The sequence below is a fragment of the Strix aluco genome, chromosome 21, assembly GCF_031877795.1.
Source record: "Strix aluco isolate bStrAlu1 chromosome 21, bStrAlu1.hap1, whole genome shotgun sequence".
Classification (NCBI taxonomy): Eukaryota; Metazoa; Chordata; class Aves; order Strigiformes; family Strigidae; genus Strix; species Strix aluco.
Genome location: NC_133951.1, coordinates 11,537,132 through 11,557,288, shown reverse-complemented (window position 1 = coordinate 11,557,288; position 20,157 = coordinate 11,537,132). Strand labels below are relative to the sequence as shown.

Here is a 20,157-nt window from a genome sequence, read left to right as displayed (position 1 = left end):
CAATCCATGAAAATGCATTTTCAGGGTAAAAAGATGTATTTTACCCATTCTCTACACTCTTAAGTTGTCTTTCACCATCCAGCTCATCTCCCCTTTTCCCTGGGCACGTAGTCCCTCAGTCCTCATTCCACATGACAAATAGGTGGAAATTATCCTGCAGGTATTCTGTATCCTCTTGAAAATTCACCCACTGCCTTCCCCAGAATTCCTTCTCCCTCCAGCTGCACTGCACTAACTCCGACTCCAGCTGGTTGTAGGAAAGACAACCACTTCTGCTGAACTGCTTTAGTATACAAAAAGCTGGGAAAGCACCCACGCTCCAGTGTTCAAAGACTTTACCACTGGATTTCCAAAAATCAAAACAGGAAAGTGATAGGAGCACAGTGATAAAGTCAACAAAACCATTGGAAACACTTGATGTTCTCAGTTAACCCAGATAGATGAAGCTTCATAATAGTTACTGCACAAAGCATCAAGCTTGCCAGCTTGCCCCCAAAAAATTATTTAAGAGTTGGTACATAGCTCAGTACAAATTTACTCCTGATGTTAATTATAACCTTCAATTTAAAAGAACAAAAAGAGAAAATTATTTCCAGTATTCTTGTCTCAGATTTGTTTAGGTTTCATTTGCCAAGCCTAGATAAATAAATATTTTTGCTTACAGAAACAAAACAGAAGGAAATTGAGAAAAATGCTAAGAAAAATTAAGACTGACAAGATGAAAAATTAAGAAGCAGAACTTCTTTAAAGAAACACCAAAAATTCTTTAAAGGGTACAACAGATAAAACTAGTTGTTTGAGAAAGGTTAACAAAACATCATATTTTATTAACATAGCTAAATTTGGTTTTTAATTCCAGAAGAATTTCAAACCTCTATCTCAGCAGTGGTATTGGTTTTTCTGAAAAAAAATCACAGATAAGAACTTTTTCTTTCTCCCCCTCCTCTGCTCCGTGGAGTATTGGGTGGCACTCAGGATGACCAAAGGTGAAGTTCAATGGGACTTTTTTTCCTATTTATCAAGAAAAGCCAGTCATGCCATCTGTTCTGTTTTGCTGTAGTGCTGAACACTGATGTATTCCTGTTTTGTTGCATCTTCCTTGTTTGAACCCGTGATTTTTCAGTAATGACAGTTTCCCAAATGGTTTAATCCATGTCAGAAGTATTTGGGGAAAATATGACTAAAAACCACTGCCTGATGATACTCACATTTTCATAAATCTGTGATGTGGTTATCATTGAAAATGGCCATGTGTTTGGCATTACAGAGTCAAAACAGGTGCAGGAATGGTTTATGACCAAAGGTCTAAAGGTTAAAAGCAAAAAACCACAGTTATCTTATTTTATGTTCTCCCGTTCTACTACAAAGAGGTTGAAAACAGTTAAAGGTTTACCAAAACTCTTTTGTACAGCACTATTTTTCTGCTAATACATTTACATTCTATAAATGAAAAGGCTTTATTCTTAATTGAGCTTCACAAAGTAAGATGAAAACACATTTAAGTTTTCTACTTAATAGCACACACATGGTGATTGTGAAATACTGTCTATAACCTTTCCAGTTTAAACTAGCCCACAGTCGAGTACCATTAGCAAAAAGTACTGGATTTTTACTGCGTGGTTTAGAGGATTTTTCCACTGAACCAGCAAAGTACTCACTGAGTATTTTATGTAGCTACTTGGCATGCATTCCTGTTTATTTTATTTGAAAATGTTATTTAAATGACAACATTGTGCTTCCAATTTATTTATTTTTTGGTCTATTTTCACATCTTATGAAACCTTGCCTCATCTTGAGGCAATGGTGGTTTGAGTATTGTCAATACAAAAGAACAGTCAATATTAGACCAGAGCAGAGAAAGTGAAAGGCACGTGCATTGTGCAACTGCTGTATCAGGCTGCTTGCTGAAGCCTCAGATTAGGCTGCCAGCTATCAACGTAAAGCAGACTTTCATATACATTACTTTATTAACAACGGAAGCATCTGCAAACCAAATTTACCTTCCCCTGTATCTCAGTCAAAGATGTCCTCTGAAGTGTCTTGAAAGTAACTTTAGGACACTTCTAATTTATAAGCAGCCTTACAACATCACACGTCAAAGGAGGGATGACTCCATGGTTTGCAGATGATGCCCCTTCCTTACCAACTCATACATATTTGGAGTCCTATGCAGGTCTAAGCACTTGTGGCTAGCTAGGGAACTGTGTACATATGCCTCAATTTTCCAAAAGCATATGGCTGAAAACAGAAATTTGAAGGGCAAAGCAAGAAGAGTGTTGGGGTGGTTGTTTTGGTTTTTTTTTTTAAATCATTTTCCTAATACATGTTGAATTTCCTTTCCTGAAGTCACTGACTTTTCAAAATAAAAAAAACACCTTACATGGTTTCAGAAGAATCTGAAATATCTGTGTGCTAAACATAGTATATTTGAGTTTTATCTCATGACTGACGTTTTAAATAAACTGAGTCGCTTATGACAAAAATATCATACGCATACAACTTCCTTAAATTACGAAAAAGGTGAAAATGACCACAAAACTTTACTTTTGTACACATTCAGTACAAAATAACACAGTATGAGAGAATTAGAAAGCCAGGCTTTGACAGTAATCTCACCAATTAACAATGTGCAAAAGAAGTAATACAAAAACCCATGTGAATAAAAGAGGATTGCAGCTAAATGAGGCAAACACAGAAATAATGTAGGTCCTAATAGAAATAAGGTCTACATCTGCAGATTTTAAAAGTCTACAGAAAATAAACAGAAGTCCTCACTAAAACAAGAGTTCCATTGCTTCTGGTAAAAAAGTAGTTCGGAAAATTCCTAGAATTCAAACTCTTCTACACTAAAAATTCCTTCAAAGGAACTGTAAATGTGTTCAGAAAGTCTTTTTTATTCCCCAAGTAATTGGGAAACACATTAAGTATTTAATGAAAAGCTTGGTCACTTCAGCAAAAATTCTCTTACATGAAATTTTCTGCTATAACAAACGGCTTTGTGAATACCCAATTTCCGAAGAAAATGCCCTAACTTACTAATTTGGGTGTAATATTCTTTTTCTAAAAAGACTAAAGAGAACCTTACCTCTTTTTCATGCATTCGAAATAGTGTTTGTTCATCATGAAAAGTGCTACTTTTTCCTAGGCCAGTTTTGGGTGTCATCTGTTGAATAAGTTCAAAACAACTTAATAAGTTCAAAGCAGTAACTCCAAGTAAAATCTATCCTAACCAGAAATGAAAAATATTAAGCATGTTTGTTTGCCCTTATAAAATATAAAGGGAATATAAATACCTACCAAAGACACTGGCATTGGTTTTTCTCGCAAATATCTTGGATTTTCTAACTGAAAAACAGCAAGTTAGAGAAAAAGTAGTTATGTCAGCAGTATCTTCTTATTTCTTACAAACAGTGAAAAATATCTCCACATATTCAAAAAAGTTTGCAAGGCCAAGTTTGGGTGCATGCTTTGAGAGACAAACTGTATCAGCGGGGGTACACTTCACACAGTATCACCCAAAGGAACAACAAACAGATTTAACCTGCCTTCCGACTACACGCCAGTTCAAGAACTGCTTTCCACTAGAAAATCTGATCATCTATTAAAACACAGTTCATCTGCAAATCATTGAAGCAGTACCATCTCTAGATACGTGGTTGTAATCTAGAAGTAACAAAAATTAATTTTTCTGTGCATAATTCTCTCTTTTGGAACGTTTCAATGATCCTTACAAAAAGCACTCAGCAGAATGCAAAGGTACAGTAACATACTGCCATCTTTTACAAGTTACAGAAATAAAAAAATCTTCACAAAAGATCATTTTGTTGGACTTGACCTAGTCGGTAAGTTTTAAAGTTTTAGTGTTTCCTAATGCAAATGGATCAAAAACGGCACTTTTTTTCCCAAGCCCTTGTGGTTGTAAAAATTCCATCAATACATGTTTTAAAAGAATTTGGCAGCTAAATACATAGCTTACGCAAAAGATTTACAACTTTATTGGATAAACTTTCATTTAAATCAGCGCAAAGCTAGAATAAATTTACAGATTACGACGATTTTAATCTAGTGTTTTTAAAAAATTAGTTGAGTGCATTGCAACTATATCCACACATGTAAGTCATAAAGACAAAACATACGGAAATAATTCATTAACACTACTGTATAATTAAAGCAGCTTTTAATCACTGTTTTTAAGAACTGAATACAAAACATTGTTCACAACCCACTTCCTCTATCAGACAGCTATATCTTTTTAATTTTCTCAGACGATGAGGCTCGAACATCACATCACAGAGAATGCATAACACCCAAGAAAAGCTTTCAAGAGTATAATCTTGTAAAATGTGGCAGTAAGATTTGGAATATGAATGTGATTGGAATATACATCTTACAATACTTAGCCTTTTTTTTTTTAATATTAAATTGATCTATGAGGCATAGCAAATATATCAAATGCTTGCACTTTCTCCAGTACTATTAAATAAATTTGTACTGAATTTATCAGTGAAAAAGAGGCTTAATCCCTCTGAAATTTCAATTTGATACAGTATTATTCATTTCCTGTCCTAAAAGGTTATGTAGGATTTCTATATGCTGTTGAAGAGTCGTCATGTTTCACCCAGAAGTAGTTGTAGACATTCGTGTGTTTAACACACACATTCAATTTCAATTAATAGTGTTATCTAATATTTTAATGCTATAGCTGAAAGTATAGGAAAACCAATAACTTAACAAATAACCTCTTTCTCTTTATTGTCAATGAATTTAATAAAACGGGCACATTAAACTTTCTTTCATATAAAGCATCCTGGGTTGTTTTTATTTCAGGGTTTTTTGATGTCTTGGGGTTTTTTTTAAATATGCCACAATGACATACAAAAAACATGGGTAGACATAAGGGAATAAAGGAATTCCATGTGCACCTACAGCAAAAAAAAATATTTTAGACACAGAAGAGGAGATTGCTGAGGAGAGGAACACAGGCATGAGATCATCACGGGGCATTAACCACAGAAGCTAGATAATGGGGTGGGGGGGAAGTCAAGGGAGAGATGGAAATAAAAAGTACAGAAGTTCTAAACCAGAAAAATTTAGGAGGATTTTCTCTGTTCTATACAATTGTACCTGCAATAGTATTTTCTACCTAAAATTCTCTAATTTTACTACTACTATAGTCTTCCTTCTAGCTCATCTCACCTATTCCCCAGTCCTCGTCACCTGCACAGATACCCAGGACTGAGGCACCTGCCAGAAGCTGAGGGCAGAATCCATCAGAGCACTGAGCAGCAGAGAGCACTGAAAGCCTTCACCAGTACCTGGTGGAATTTTGAGAAGGCTAAGCCTGCAGAACCACATTTCAAGGGCTTAATTATTTTCCAAAAGCCCTCTCTCTCATGCAAAATGAATACAATCACCATTTACTTTTGCTTTTTTAAAGCTAAAAATCATTGTAAATATTTACAATTAATTCAAACACTTTATCTGACCAGGAAGTTAAGCTGTTTACAGTCTTCATTTCAAAACCAATCTAAAAAGCTAAGGTATATCCTTGTTTACGAGAAAGAAGGCCATACAAAGTATTAGAGACACATTTTCCTAAGTCTTGAATTTTTTGATTTTGTAACAGCAGCCATATGTGCTTTGAAGTTAAATGTTCCCACTTTGTTACTTGTTGTGGATTATATCCACTTAAACTGATCTGTAAACATTTAATGCCTCAACATTCATTCTTTTCATGCTGGTCTTCTGCAAAACTTCTTGTTCTCAAAATTATACCACATTAAAGAGGGAATATCACAATAAAGAGTGCCCAAAAAAGAAGAAGGCTTGTATTTATGAGAAACATGCAAATTTAAAAATAATAAGCAAAAGGTCAAAGACAAACCAAAATACATATGTATGAAACTGAAGCACTGCCATGAGAAGAACAGTAAATCACATGCTTTTTTAAGAGTATGAACCAAATAAATGTCATCATGAAAGACATCTTTATTTGAACTAGAATTGAACTCTAATTTGTAAATACCACTTCTTAACAAGAATGGCATTTTGGATTTCTTTGTAGAAAAGATTTTGGATTCTCCTGTTCTATTAGGCAGTCAAAGAGACAACAAACCACATTTCAGTTTGTGAGGACTGGCATGGTCACCTTCTAGTACTTCAGTCCTCATAAACCAGAGCTGGGAAGGCCTTGGATGATCAGATCCTCATTAAGAGATCCCCATTAATTAACAGAAGTAACCTACTTTATGAAAATACACTCACTCTCCTAAGTTGAAAAAGGTATGGCAGAAATCTGCATAAAAGCACAGATTCCAAAACGGAAATTAGCCATAATTTTTAACTTTAGTATTTTCAATTTCCATTTATTTTAACACCACCTAAAGCAGTCAAAAGTAAACATTTCTGAAGTATACAGTTTTAAAGTTACCAATGCAAGCAATGAGTGAAGCATTGATAAAAGTAAACTCGGCTGAAATGGTTCTCCCCAAAAGCAAGGACAGCGCAGAAAAAGCACAATTTTGAGCATTAAGTCCTTCCACAAGACTCATCCTCAGGACATCAGCTCTGTTTCATCCCTCGGGCTCAAAACGGTGCACAGGCTTTATACCTGGCATAGTCCAGAACCTTATACCAAAGCTTCTGCTCTTTTGACACAGTAAATACCGCAACAATGACAACGTTAATGTTATGCTCCATTCCACCCCTTCCAAAGTCACATTTCATTCTTTGGAAGATGTTTATCAAGGTATATTTATCTCCAGTAATGCACGACTGTAACTTATTACAGTTCACTAAGAGTCAGAAGGTATGTTGTATATATTAAGATTCAGGGGAAAAAAAACGACATTTGGATCAGCAAGCTTGTTGCACATTCCCCCTTAAGCTTCTTCAAAGACAAAATGTGATTGTTTTCAAAACAAGGATGGAAAAAACACACATGAAAGAGTTAAGAACACTTAAGATTTTGAAATGGTAAACAACTAAACTGAACCTTGCCCTAAGTTCTTACTTTAATCTAACAAACCCAGCCAGCCAGCATGTTCCCTACAGAAATAACTGCTGAGTAGCTTCAGGAAATTTGAGTAAGGACATTCTTATCTAACATCATAATTTGTAGGGAAGTTCACTTTAATGCTGCTTCTGCAGTCTTAGTGGAAGGACATTAAAGCACATGAAGATTGTTTGTCAGCATGGAAGTTGAATTTATTTTTTGAAGTCACAACACCACTTGGAGTTCACTGTGGGAAAGTTTTTACAGTGTTGCTGCCCTCCAACGCCACAACATATACAGTAGGTATGTTTATAGTAAGCAGACAGACTAAGAAACCAAACAAAAGATAATCAAATGGTTTGTACAGAAATGGTTGAGCTTAACTAGACTGGAAAGACACAGGCAGATGTGAGCCAAGTACACAAAACAGGCATAACATACACTGTTGCTGTAGCCACCCAAGAATTCTGTGCTTGCATCTACTTTAACCCTGTGTTATATATAATTTCTCCAAGAAAGGAAAACATAACGCAAGCCACTGACCGCAGAATTCCTTGGGTCTAAGGCCTCTTAAACCTTTATTAGGCAATAACGTTTCCCATGGTAAATTCTTCTGGGCAAGACCTGAGTGTCCAGGTTCTTTGTACTGAAGATCCCACAACACCTCTGGCAAAAACTAAAGAGTTAATTCTTGTCCTGGCTGAATTCCAGTGATGAAAAATTATGTTCTCCCTGATTAAAAAACCCTTTGCTATTTCCCCAGGGTACAGTCTCTTTGTATGCTTCCTACCTAAAACGAAGTACTGAATTTCCTGGGATGTTTAAAAGTGTTGCTTTGTCACACCTAAAATTAGCTACAATTCAGTGACAAAGGAATCAGAAGCTGTATCAGAAGCATCATGAAAAAAAAAATATATATATAGGCAGGTCAGGTAAGAACATGCAGGGGTTTAATTCGCTGTTGTTCCTTTACATAACTTGAGTTTTCTGTCCAAAAATTGTGTTTGTCTACAATCTGAAAAGCTTAACTACAAGAGGAAGAAAAAAAAAAAAAAGGCAAGTTAATTCCATTATCCAGAAAGCTTCTATTCCTGACACTACATACTTTTCAAAATTTTTAACTATTTTTTTGAGACGTAACTAAAGGAAAGGTGAGGATGTCCTGTTTATGAAGCGTACTAAATTTGCAACAACATGTAGAAGTTTATTGACAGCTGTTAATAAAATAAGATAGCTGAGGGATTTTTATTATATTCTAAAATAGCTAAAGAATAAGAAAGAAAGTTCAAAGTAACTACATGACCAAAGATTACCAGCATTTGTCTAAACTCCTGGCTCTGAAACTTTTCCTTTCAAACAGCAATACAAAAGGATTTTTTCTTTTCTACATTGCAAATGCAACTTCAAGGCATGGACACTTAATAAAGGATAGTCCCCACATCAGTTTAGATAAGAGTCAATAAGGACTAAGAAAAACACATTTTTATAATGTATTTAAAATTAGCTTATATTAGTATTCCATGTATGAAAGGCAAATTTATCACAATCAAAACTCAACTTTTTTTTTTTAAACATTTACCCATGCATGACTAGAATCTAAAGAACTTGAACAATAAAATGTTTGATAGAGATAATCAGGAATGCTGCAAGGCAAATGGAAAAATTCTTTTATTACTCATGAGAAGCAACAATATTAGCAAAGTAATGCAACAGTCTTGCTTCTCGTGTAGAAAATATCATTACTACTAATAACAAATATCTGAAGCCTCCATAGTACAATCAGTTAAGCTTTGACCTCTCTGCTTAGTAGAGAAATCATAAAATTATTTCTCAAAACATTTCACAGTATTTTTAATAATAAAAAAATCTCTCAGTCACTGATGTCAGCATACCACAAAAAGTGAAAAAACACATTCAGTATGTGACCTTAAAAATACACAACCTTTGAAGAAGAGGAAATTGAGAATATATCAAAGAAGTAGAAGCCCAAAAGATAAGGGTAAAAATAAATTAAGAGTTTATAACTGGTCATTGTAACCCAGACAAGCCTACACTGGAACAGCAAAGGCTTAGCAGCAACTTGCATCTGGAAGATGCTAAGCTTTTCTCACCGTTATGTAGAGCGCTTATCTAGATATTTGCAGAGTCTTGAATAGAAGCATATTCTCCATATATACTCACTTGAAATAAGAACAGCTTCCTAAAATTTCAAGGATTCTTACCGAGAAAAATCCTTGCACAAGGACTTGTCCGAAATTCCCAGGACCAGCTCTGCCCCCATCATCGCAAGGAAGATGTACCAAAGCACACATTCTTTGCCAGACTAGCAACCTTGATTCACCATTTATTCCCTGGCACACAACTCAAAAGAAAAAACCCAAACACCAAAGAAATTTCAAAAAGCTTTTTAAAAACAACTGTTCTTTATATTAGGCAGTTCAAAGCAAAAGCAATTCTGTATTTCCTTTCCTAACTTTTACCCACTACTGAAGTATTCTTACAGGTCAAGGGTCTTTTATATCTGAGGTGGGATCACTTGTAAATTAAGTTTCTCAAACAGTCTGCACATGTGGCTAGCAATTAAAAGATAGCTAGATGCTTCTATGGCAATGTAAATGCTTAGAAACAATACCAGTCACATCTTACAGTCAAACCTTACAGATTCTGAAGTGCCCCCAACATTTAGTAAGCATTTTTTTTTTAACATTTTGAATAATTACACATTCTTCATTAAGTATGAAACTCTATTTAAAACTTCCTGGCCCTTTAAGAACCCATTGGAGGCTGTGATCCATAGCAGGGAAACACTTAACAGCAACCACTTACAGATCTCTTACAACCTCAACTCCTCTTTGTCAGGTAACTCCCAACAAGTCTTATCAGGCAATCAAAGTCTCTCGCTAGCGACTTGTTTAATTACCATCCCTGGAGAGGAGACTTGAAAAACTGATTTATGTGTCACGGTAGCCAATTTGCTATCCAAGAGAGCTCCCATATCAGTGGAGGATCATCACAGTTTAATAACCATCCATTATCAACACAACATGATTGCAAACTGGAATTTCAATTAAAAAAAGAAATAAAAAAACAAATAAAATTTAAGAGATAAGCAAGCAGGCAGATCAACACTGATATAAAAATGCTGGATATAAAAAGATTCTTTGTCTGCATCAATTGGAACAATTTGTAAAATGGCCATGAGCAAGTTTCCCCCTTAAAGGAGCTTTAAAAGCTCAAAGTATTACAACTATCTGCTCATATAATCCAGGTATTTATACAGCCCAAATACCCAAAATCTGCAAGTGACTGCTTGCACATTTGTTTCAGACACCTGCACAGCGCTTTCACAAATTGGAGTTGACTGCTATTGAAAAGCTTTCTGGAGATCCACTCTCCTCTCTTTATAAAACTACAGTTCCTGAAAAAGATACTCATCTAAGTCTGGAAGTGCTAGAAATTGTTCTTGTATTACTCTCTAAAAGACAAGGCGCAATACTGTGCACCCAGGCTAATACTTGTACTAATCTCCACCTTCATTTTGGAGAAAGCAGTTAGGCAGCTCCTGGATTGTCTCAAGGTCAAGACTTCCTTCCCTCTCAGAAGTAAAGCAAGCAACTTCCATTTAGAATGCTAACAGGCACCAAAACAGCAAGAGAAACACCAAGAAGGACACAAAAAAGTTAACATTCTCTCTTTATCGTTTATGTTTTTACTGAAGAGAACTTAGTCATCAATGCAAAACTCTGTGTAATAGGCAAGATTTTTAAATGCTGCCATATCCCTCTAGACTGAGAATAGTGTAGGAAGAATAAGGACTATTCTGATTAAAATGACATGAAAATACATTATTTTAAAAAAGACAAAGCTGAAGTATTTCATTAGAAACTAGCTCTCATTCCTCCTAACTTCAGCTGTCCTCTCTCCCAAACACAACTGAGTGAGCTTTCAACCTGTGAGAATAAGCAGAAAATGAGAAAGAAAAAAACCTCTTTATCAAAACTGATCTTAATAAAATTCAATTGTTATGAGGATATTTATCCTAATCAAATAGGTTAAAGACTTGGTGGCACAGGGGAAAGGGCTAAAAAAGACAAAACAATAGAAAAGATACAGAGGAATATAGCTACAGAGAGAAGGAACTTCACTATGACCTTAGAGCTGTAATGGACTAATACCACAGAAAATATAACCAAGGGAATAAAGTCTTATTATAACAGTAGCCTTAAAATAAAATTTAAATTAATCTGTCTAGGTCCAAAATATTTGCTTAATTGCTCAGGAACAACACATAGATCAAGCCCCACATATTAAATTTGTACATGCAAACATCAGAGCAGTTTAACACAGATTCACATTGCTCTTAGCTAGCAATTTTTTCATCTCTCCTTATAAAAATATATTTTACTGCCTCCCTGTATTTACCTCTTGTGCTACACCATCCCAAAAAATATAGAGGATGTGTTCACGTTCCAAGAAATGATGATAGCTTGAAAACAGATCTGATTTTACAGAATTGTTTATAAAAAGCGGTTTAGAGTCTAAAAAAATTTTTTAATACAGACTGAAGTCCTCCTAGCTGTAAACTCGGAAAGCTTTGGGGAGACAGCTTCTACATTTGTGCTGAGATCCCATAAATACTAGTTCTGAAGTCGGCAAGCTGTCCAAAAAAGAACTCCTCCTTATACCATCCCCACAGTAGATTCTCTTTCAGACACTTTAGTTTTCATATATCAAAGTCAGGACAAATCTCAGCACTGAAGCAAAGTACCATATTCACAAACACACTCTAAAGCCAAGGCCACACGAGAAGATAGGCCAGAGTACTGCAGAAGCTTCCACAAAGGTAGGTTCTTCCCTCAGCAAAGCAGACTCGCAGACACGCTATTCTTTCCATGAGTAAGAGCCACAGAGCTGGTCTAAAGAGTCTAATTATTAAAAGGGAAGGAAAGAGGTTAACACACTGAAAAGCCTCTTGATCACTGCCAAAAGGAGGCAAACTCTGGAAAAAAAAGTTGAGTTGTATTAATGGCTTGCAAACTCTGTGTTCCTTAAAAAGAAGTAATAATAATACAGAAATCCAAGTTCTTCTTTCATTTATGCAAGCATAAATTCAAAGTAATGTCACCAAGTTATCACGAAACAGTCTGAATTCCTACCAGAATAAGACACTTGGTTTTGAACAGCAGGCATTATTATTTTGTTTGCTTTATCAGTAACTATATTAAATACAATAAGATTATTACTGCTTAAAAATGAGGCATTTTTAATGTTTTCTTCTCAAAATGACATGTATTCATAACTAATCTTTCCAAGCTTTACCAAATCATTTCTATTCCTACATAAAGTTTTGTTGACCAAATTCAGAGATGCAGACTACGTTAATAAGGAGTTTTCATTTCAAATAAATAAGTAATGTACTCTATTTTACCCCAAGATTCCAACTATTGAGACGTGCTTCGAGGTCACTGTCATCCAAAGAAATGGGTTTTTTATGACGATGGTCCTGGAACATAAAAAAGTCAAAAAAATATCAGAAGAGCTGACAGACACAGTCTAAAAAAAAAAATGCTTCTCTGACTTGGCCATGGCTACACTGCACTTCCTAATAGCATCATGATACCTCTGACTGCTTTAATCTAAATAGCTCAATTACCAGTAGGATACTGTGCTAAGAAAGGAATTCAGAAGATAAATTAGCCTGCCTCCTCACGTTAATGTTGTTCTTTATTTTGCTTATTTCCAAAGCAACGGCCTCCTTTACAAATGGTGAGTTTACTAAATAAAAATCAAAATACTCCATTCTTCAGGCAACATGCTTATTCTAGAAATGATCCATCTCCACAGCACCTTTTGTGGGGCTAATCAGAATTCAGAGATTACCTGATTAGCCTCCAAACAAAAAAAAAAAAAAAAAAGAAAAGAAAAATGAAAGGAAACCACAGCAAGGCAGGGATAGTTACAGTGGGCAGAGCTGCAAAAGCAGAGGACAGAGTAGCTGCTGCCCAGCTCAAGGCTAGGGGTCCTCTTTGCAGAAAGAATTTCCACCATTCAGTTATCGTTGCTCAAGGCTATGTCTTTCAGGTTTTTCCTGCAAGATAACAGTAACTACTGATTGTATTTAATGTACCAAATAGGGCAGCTGGTACAGAAAATTTTCCTTAACTGAGATAGAACACTTCAGAAAAACAGAACGCTGAAGCATGAATTACTTTGTCTCATTAAGTTTTGTTAGCAAAAGGTTTGTGTATTGGCATGCAAGCACCTCTTTTTTTAAATCTGCTCATTCATTATGAACATACAGTGAATGGAGCTTTGACTTCAGTTAATCAACACTTGGTTGAGGCAGTTCTTAATGTTTCTTAAAAGACTCCCTGTTCCTCTACCTGGGCCTGAATTATGCCAGAACATCTGTGTGTCACTGACAACAGAACAAGATACTATTTGTTCCAGCCAGCCAAACGTTCATCAAACTGTTTGGCAAAGCAAGAGAGGATTATTTCACTTAAAGGCCCTTTTAAAGCTGTAATCACAGTAGAATCCAGTATATGGAGCTGAAGAACAATGAAGTGCAGTGATTTGTCTAACATTGCCCTGGAAGCCTGTGGCAGAGCCAGGAACAAAAAAATAAACAAACCAACAAAACCCAAAAAGCTCTAAAGCCCCAAATCGAGGTTTTAGCTGAAGGAAATACTTTCCTTTACAATAACTGTTCCATAAGAAGTATTTCTTTAAGTCAAGTATAACAAAGAGGAAACCAATAAGGAGAAATTTAGTAAATCCAGCATCTGTTTTTATTTTTTATTTTTAATTATGGCATTTCTTTTTTAAATTACATTTGCATATATACAATCAACACACACATAAGTACATTCATACCAACAAGAGCCTAGAGCAGAGACATTCAATTTTTGCCCGCAGACCATTTGTAGCCTGCCATGATAAAGCTTCCCCTTGCTAGTCCTCTATTCCAAATGCACAGCAGAACACAAATTTCCTCAGACTGACCGACCTTGGAAGCAGGCCTCAAGTTTATCCCACTTGCACTTCAAGTCCTCATAAGTTCTTGACTGTGCCCAGTAAAGGAGGGTAAGAACAGTCTATATGAATTGCTCAGGTGTCAACAGCCCACTTCCAGATGAAATCTGTCTAAACTCTTCCTCTGATACAATCAGATAATAAGTGTGGGCAGACCTAAACGTGCATACAGCAAATTCAGCATTTCATGGAGGATGAGAGCAGTTACAGAGGCACTGGCTATGGTGAGGGAACCACAGGAGCCAAAGCTCTCCAGTAATAAAGTCTGGACACTACAAGGCTACAGAACACATTCATGTAGGAAGACAGCATACTTCTTGATAACACGTATTTGTCAGGAGTAATTTTCCAGTTTAAATATTTGCAATTATACATACAATATCATTAAATATTTTGGACTAAAAGGGTTTTACATAAAGTCTGTTTAGTGTCCTTCCATCAGCCATAATGCTAGCTGTGGAAAGTTTGATAAAACAAACTGTCCAAAACTCACTCTTTCAGAGGTCAACCATCATTAAACAGAGCCAAAGACATCTATGCAGCTTTCTTTAATCTACTATTGCAAAACACAAGATGATGTCAATACAGTCAGTTTGCCAAGCCTAGGGAAAACAGTGCAGCAGACATTAAACACACTACACTAAACAGAGGTCAACCATTAGGATGAATTGAGAGCATCCTACTAGAAATTTTTTTCCCCTGAACTTACAGAGGGCAGATTTTGATGAGCTTTAGTCCTTCCTATCACTCCTTCCCAAATGTCTGCACTTGTACACAGGGATCAGGACTCACGCAATTAGAAATAACAGCTTTATGGGGATATACAAAAACAATTCATTGAAACTAGGGCAAGTTTTATGACAAAAAGGAGAAGCATCTTACAGACAGTGGTGTGGCTAGGTTATCTTCATCTGTCCGGTGAGGAGGACTCATAGAATGTGATCTTAATGCTGGCTTCTCATTGTATTTGAATCTTTCCCTGTTATTAACAAGAAAGAGTAAGCAGAAAGAGAAGAATTAATTTTCAACAGCTTGTTGCACACAAAGGATGTTAATCATAAAATCTTTTAAAATATACAAGAAAAAATAATTGTCAAGATGTAGAGATCAAAAATAGTAGAATAAAAAAGAAAAATTTCTTATTAAAGGCATGCTGAAGGCAAACAAAAGCCTTAAACATTCCACTAAAAAAAAACAACACGTAAAAAACCCCACAGCAACAAAAACACCAGAAACATCATGTACATCACAGTATATTAAAAGATGTTCTTTGCATTTCTGTTACTACGTGACCCAACGTGTCCCAACGGATTTTAAAATAAATCCAAGTTAACTGAGAAGGCTGATCTAGGAGAACGTTTTTGAAATAAAATTGTTAAGCATATGAGACAGTATAGGATAAAGTCCAGCAACTCAGAGAAGAAAAAGGAATTAAGGCAATGGTTCGCCACACCACAGGGGAGAAGACTTTTAAGACCAAAAAAATAAGAGATTAGAGCCAGTTTGTATGTTATATGAAGATATACCTTGAAGACAAGAGCAAGAACTACACATACATGCTCAATAGAAAAGCAATGGTTTGAAAGGACAAGGTGGAGAGTAACATGTCAAAGAAACAAGTCAAAGATTATATTAACTGCATTTCATTTCAGCTCTGTCTTATGGACTAAAGCGGTATGTATGGCGGGATGGTAAAGAAAGGCCCGCAAGACAGGACACAAGTATAACATGAAGTATAATACTCTGCCCAGTAGAGGAAAAAAGTGGACAGGGATTTTCTGGAAAAGCTTTTGTCATAAATAAAGCACTTGAACAAAAGGAAATTAAGAGTAGCAGATAGGCGAAGATAAACTTCACTGATGCACCTGGTCAACAGACATTTCTCAACTATAGAACACTGAAAGAAAAGAACAGCCTGGAACAAAATAAAATAAAAATTGTAAGAGTTTATTAGATAGGTTGATATAGCAAAAGATCCAAAATAGTAGTGAAACACCCTTCAGCATATACTCCAATGTCAAATCCACACGTATTAAAGTAATCAAAAACTCCTGTTAGTCCACTCACCTTCCTACGACTAGCTATAGTGTATTAAAATCAAGTCAGACCATTAAAATACCTTTCATTCTTTCCATCCGGCAGCAAATTAAGACGGTAAGTTGTGCCAAAAAGACACTGAGACAAATTAAGTGTTTATGAACAGAAAGACAACTGTTGGATGTACAATGTAAACTAGTCACTTCTAGGAAGACAAACACAAACTTTCCGTGAAGCACACCACCCCAGCTTTCATCGAAACAGCAGGGAACAGTGAAATATAACAACGGGGAGCACACCTTCCCTTCCAGCACCAATAAATACCAACAACATATACGGATGCAAAAGAACAATTACAAAGCAGTAAATAGTTTAGATAAGCAAAGTCTCAGAGGTAAAAAAGATCAAAAGTAGTATAATAATACAATGACTGTCTCTAGCATACCAGATCATGCACTTCTTACCAAGATTTAATTTGATACAAAATTATCTTTCATTAAAAGGAGACAAATCTTTGCCTGTCAGTAAATCTGCACTTTTATTAGACTTCTTTTCAGAACAATACTCAGGTTACCTAACAATTCAATCAAATTCCAATTGTTTAAAAAGAGAGAAAACAGAATTCATGCCTCTATCATTAAGAGATTAAGGAATATCAATAAATATTCAAACACAAGTTACCTATAATTTTTAAATTGACAAAATGGGGGAAAAAGTCTAGACATAGTCTTAGTTCTATATTTACTATTTTGAAGAGGAACTGAAAAGGAAGTTGCTTTACTTGATTCTATAAAGAGAATTTGGAAAGACCATTAAGGATGGATGGCAATTTTGCTCATACCAAGCATGTATTACCGGTTCACTCCCTTTTCCAGCTTTCTGCTAATACGAGTCAGGCTCCAGAAATCACAAGATTATTTCTTTTTCCTCCCACGGCAGGTGAATGGAGAATGGTCAGAGACTTGATACCAACCCTGTGACCTCCTGCTTCAGCCAAAACAGTGAGGTAGCATGGGAGAAGGAGGCAATTTGCTGCTAATAAAGGAGATTAGTAAATAATTTCCTACTAGGAGCAAAGTAAGGGAAACTCACTGGTTTCTCCTGCTACAGCACAATTACACACTGACCTTTAACGATGTCTTTCAGGCATAATCTATAAACATACAGTAGAATTTTCCTATGGGGTCAGAAAGACCAGGCTTCTGTTCAAACCAGACCACACATTCCTAAAACCAATTCTCTCATGTTTCAACGTAAAGATGCACATTTCTAGCACCAGCTAGCTTGGGCTTACTCATTTACACCCAAGTTTGCAAGTAAGGTTTGTTCATCAACTTTTATCTAGCCAGATAAAGAACTTCTTATAGAAAAGTCAAAATCTTCATACACAGACGTATGTGTATTGCAAGATAAAAATAACTATGAAAAGCACTTCTCCATTTGTTTGCTTCTTTAAAGAAGGGAATCTTGAGATAAATAAACATCAAAAAAATTACTCAAACATTTCTCACTGTCATTATCTCTTTTGCCAGGAGAAAGTGTTGCAGTCTATCTGCAAGAACTGAGTCACGGCTGGAATGTAAAATTTTTACCCAACTACATATACTGCCTGCCTATGGAGAGAGTTTTCCTAATACACACGCTGGGTGGAGACAAGTATAATGTAACAAGATCACCATCTGCTGGCTCCCTCTACAAACTGCAGAGTCCAGATGTATCTCTTTTACATCTTGCACTGATAGGTCATTCAAAACTGTAAATACAGACAGGATCTATACGTTGAGTATAGCTAACATCTTAATACAGACCCATATAAATAAGTTATTTCTACAAAACATAACAGCTGAAACATTTACCTTCAGTATTTCTTCTTGCACAACTCTCACATTTAACGTAAGTTTCTCATTGCTAGCAAGATTAATTTCTGTAATCTATCAAAATTTCTAACTGCCAACACAAGTTCAGATTTCCTTAGACACAGCTCCATTCTTGGCACGAGTACCCACAGCAGAGCCGTGCCTATAGTAACTTACTCCATCACGTTTAGTTGCCCCTCCTGGCATGAAAGAATATGCAATACAGATCTCCAGAGAACTCACCAGAGCCTTGGGAACCATCTGTTGATCACCACTGTAGGCACTGCTACAGTCCCACAGGACAAAAAAAAGAAAAAGTAAAGGAAATAAAGCTTCACTACCCCACCCACTACTTACGGAACTTTGCCAGACCAAGCTGTATCTTAGATTCAGATACTGAATGGGAAAAAGGGTCAGATTTACAATATTCTGCTATAATCCAGGTAGCAAAAAGAAAAAAAAATATGGCAAAGAATACAAGGGAGGGAGTAGGCAGAACTGTAGCTCAGCCTTCCTCAAACGGGGACAAGCACCAGTTGGATGCACAGGGAGGAGTATGCTGCCCCATCCTGCTCAAATAACACCCCAGCTGACAGCACAAGTAAGGAATTAGGTGTATTTTTATGCCTCAAATACGGCCTCACAGAGATACCAATATGCTAGATTGGGTCTAAAAGGGGAGAGTTGTTCCAATATTGCTTTATTGCTTCTAATACCCAGAGTGATACTTTATCACGGTGGTGCTACTCCAGCGGCCAAGCCAATCTGATCAGATCTGTGCTGGGTATCTTCACATGGCCCAACACTATCTAACACAGATCTAGTGGAGGTCTCAAAACCTGTTTCGAAAGCCCACGTTATGAAAACGTTCCTTGTTTTCACAAGGTCGAACCTAATTTTTTTAATTAAGCATATTTGGACAGCTCTTCCCAATGGTTCTTCACATCACCACGCCTGACGCAGTAACATGGTAACAGAGCTGGCAGCTTCTCCATTCTCCACCCTCGTTTCTCAAACCACAAGTCTGCTATCAAAACCCCGGGTTCGTATCAGGGCATCTGATTGTAAGCACCCAGATGACTCCTTAGTGTTAACACTGTGGGACTCAGAAAGAGGAGACGCATCAGTCCTAAGGGCAACATTTTAGATGACTGTTAGAATTACACATAGTTAATGGATATATAAGAGAAAATTTTCACAATGCTCAGTATCAACGTGATGTAACTTGCAAGAGTGCCTATCACCTATCCAAATCCCAGGTGGATAATTAAAAAATGCAAGACTCAGCACTGTGATAAACATCAGCATGCCTAGAAAAAGAACAGCTAATGATAACCACTTACGAAAAATGTAAGTGAACACAGAAAAAAAGCATTAGACTTCTGAAACAAAACCTGGGAGCATATTTATAATGCAATGAAACCAAACCAAAAGTTTCATATAGATGTAGAGCAAACACTTCCTCTTGTACAAAGCCTACTGAGTTTTGAATAATACTCACGCTCTACCTCTAAGAATGCTTTTTTCACCAAGGATTTAAGAGTTTAAACATTAACTAAACTTCAAAAACGAGCAAACAACAGGCAATTCCATCCATGACTGAAATGCAGCCACATAAAAAAAAAAAAAACATAGATCTTGATAATCAGTGCAAAGTTGCACTGCGTAAGAAAAACTGGAAAGTAAATACTTAAGAACAGAATGTAGATAAAACTAAAATTTACCTAAGATTCCCACAAATTAGGACAGAACAAAAGCCTGTGGTTTTCAACAGCATCCAACTGACCAGTTTGGCACACCTTCAACACCGCAGGGACATTTTTCTAAGCCAACAGGAAAACAAGCCTTAATAACCTGACACATTTAATCCCTTTACCTGCTCTGTAAACAGCTCTATACCCAACTGATTGGAACTATGGATGCAGCTTAAGCTTACTGGCTTCTGCAAACCCACAAAAAGAGACTGTCTGATGGATTACCATAACAAGGTGCAGCTACAGATACTCAGGATTCTGCTATACAGCTGCAAATGAGCAATACTGAAATTTTTGTGTTATCCTAATGACAAACACACAGGACCTAGGCGTAGGGGGTGCTAGTCACCAACAAAGCACAGGTATTTGTAGTAGACAGCATGATACATATCAAACCATTTTAAATCAAACTCAGAGATTGTTCAGACAAGGATGGAGTCATTGCAAACAATCCTCCCCACATAGGGGAACAAAACAACAT

General features: G+C 36.3%; 1 protein-coding gene across 11 annotated transcripts in view; it reads right to left on the bottom strand.

Moving 5' to 3' along the window:
• Window positions 1-20,157, bottom strand: part of CEP112 (centrosomal protein 112) — a 177,610-nt gene that overhangs the window by 147,767 nt on the left and 9,686 nt on the right. For 7 of the 11 annotated variants that reach the window (XM_074847007.1, XM_074847009.1, XM_074847006.1 and 4 more), the window contains 4 exons: window positions 14,912-15,008; window positions 12,423-12,497; window positions 3,298-3,345; window positions 3,086-3,163 (listed from right to left, as the gene is read on the bottom strand). In XM_074847007.1, the coding sequence (XP_074703108.1) occupies window positions 3,086-3,163; window positions 3,298-3,345; window positions 12,423-12,497; window positions 14,912-15,008 (298 nt within the window). Of the gene's footprint in view, window positions 1-3,085; window positions 3,164-3,297; window positions 3,346-6,264; window positions 6,296-9,216; window positions 9,528-12,422; window positions 12,498-14,911; window positions 15,009-19,646; window positions 19,809-20,157 lie in introns of those variants that run through there. The other 4 variants (XM_074847016.1, XM_074847012.1, XM_074847013.1 and 1 more) reach the window with 4 other exon arrangements.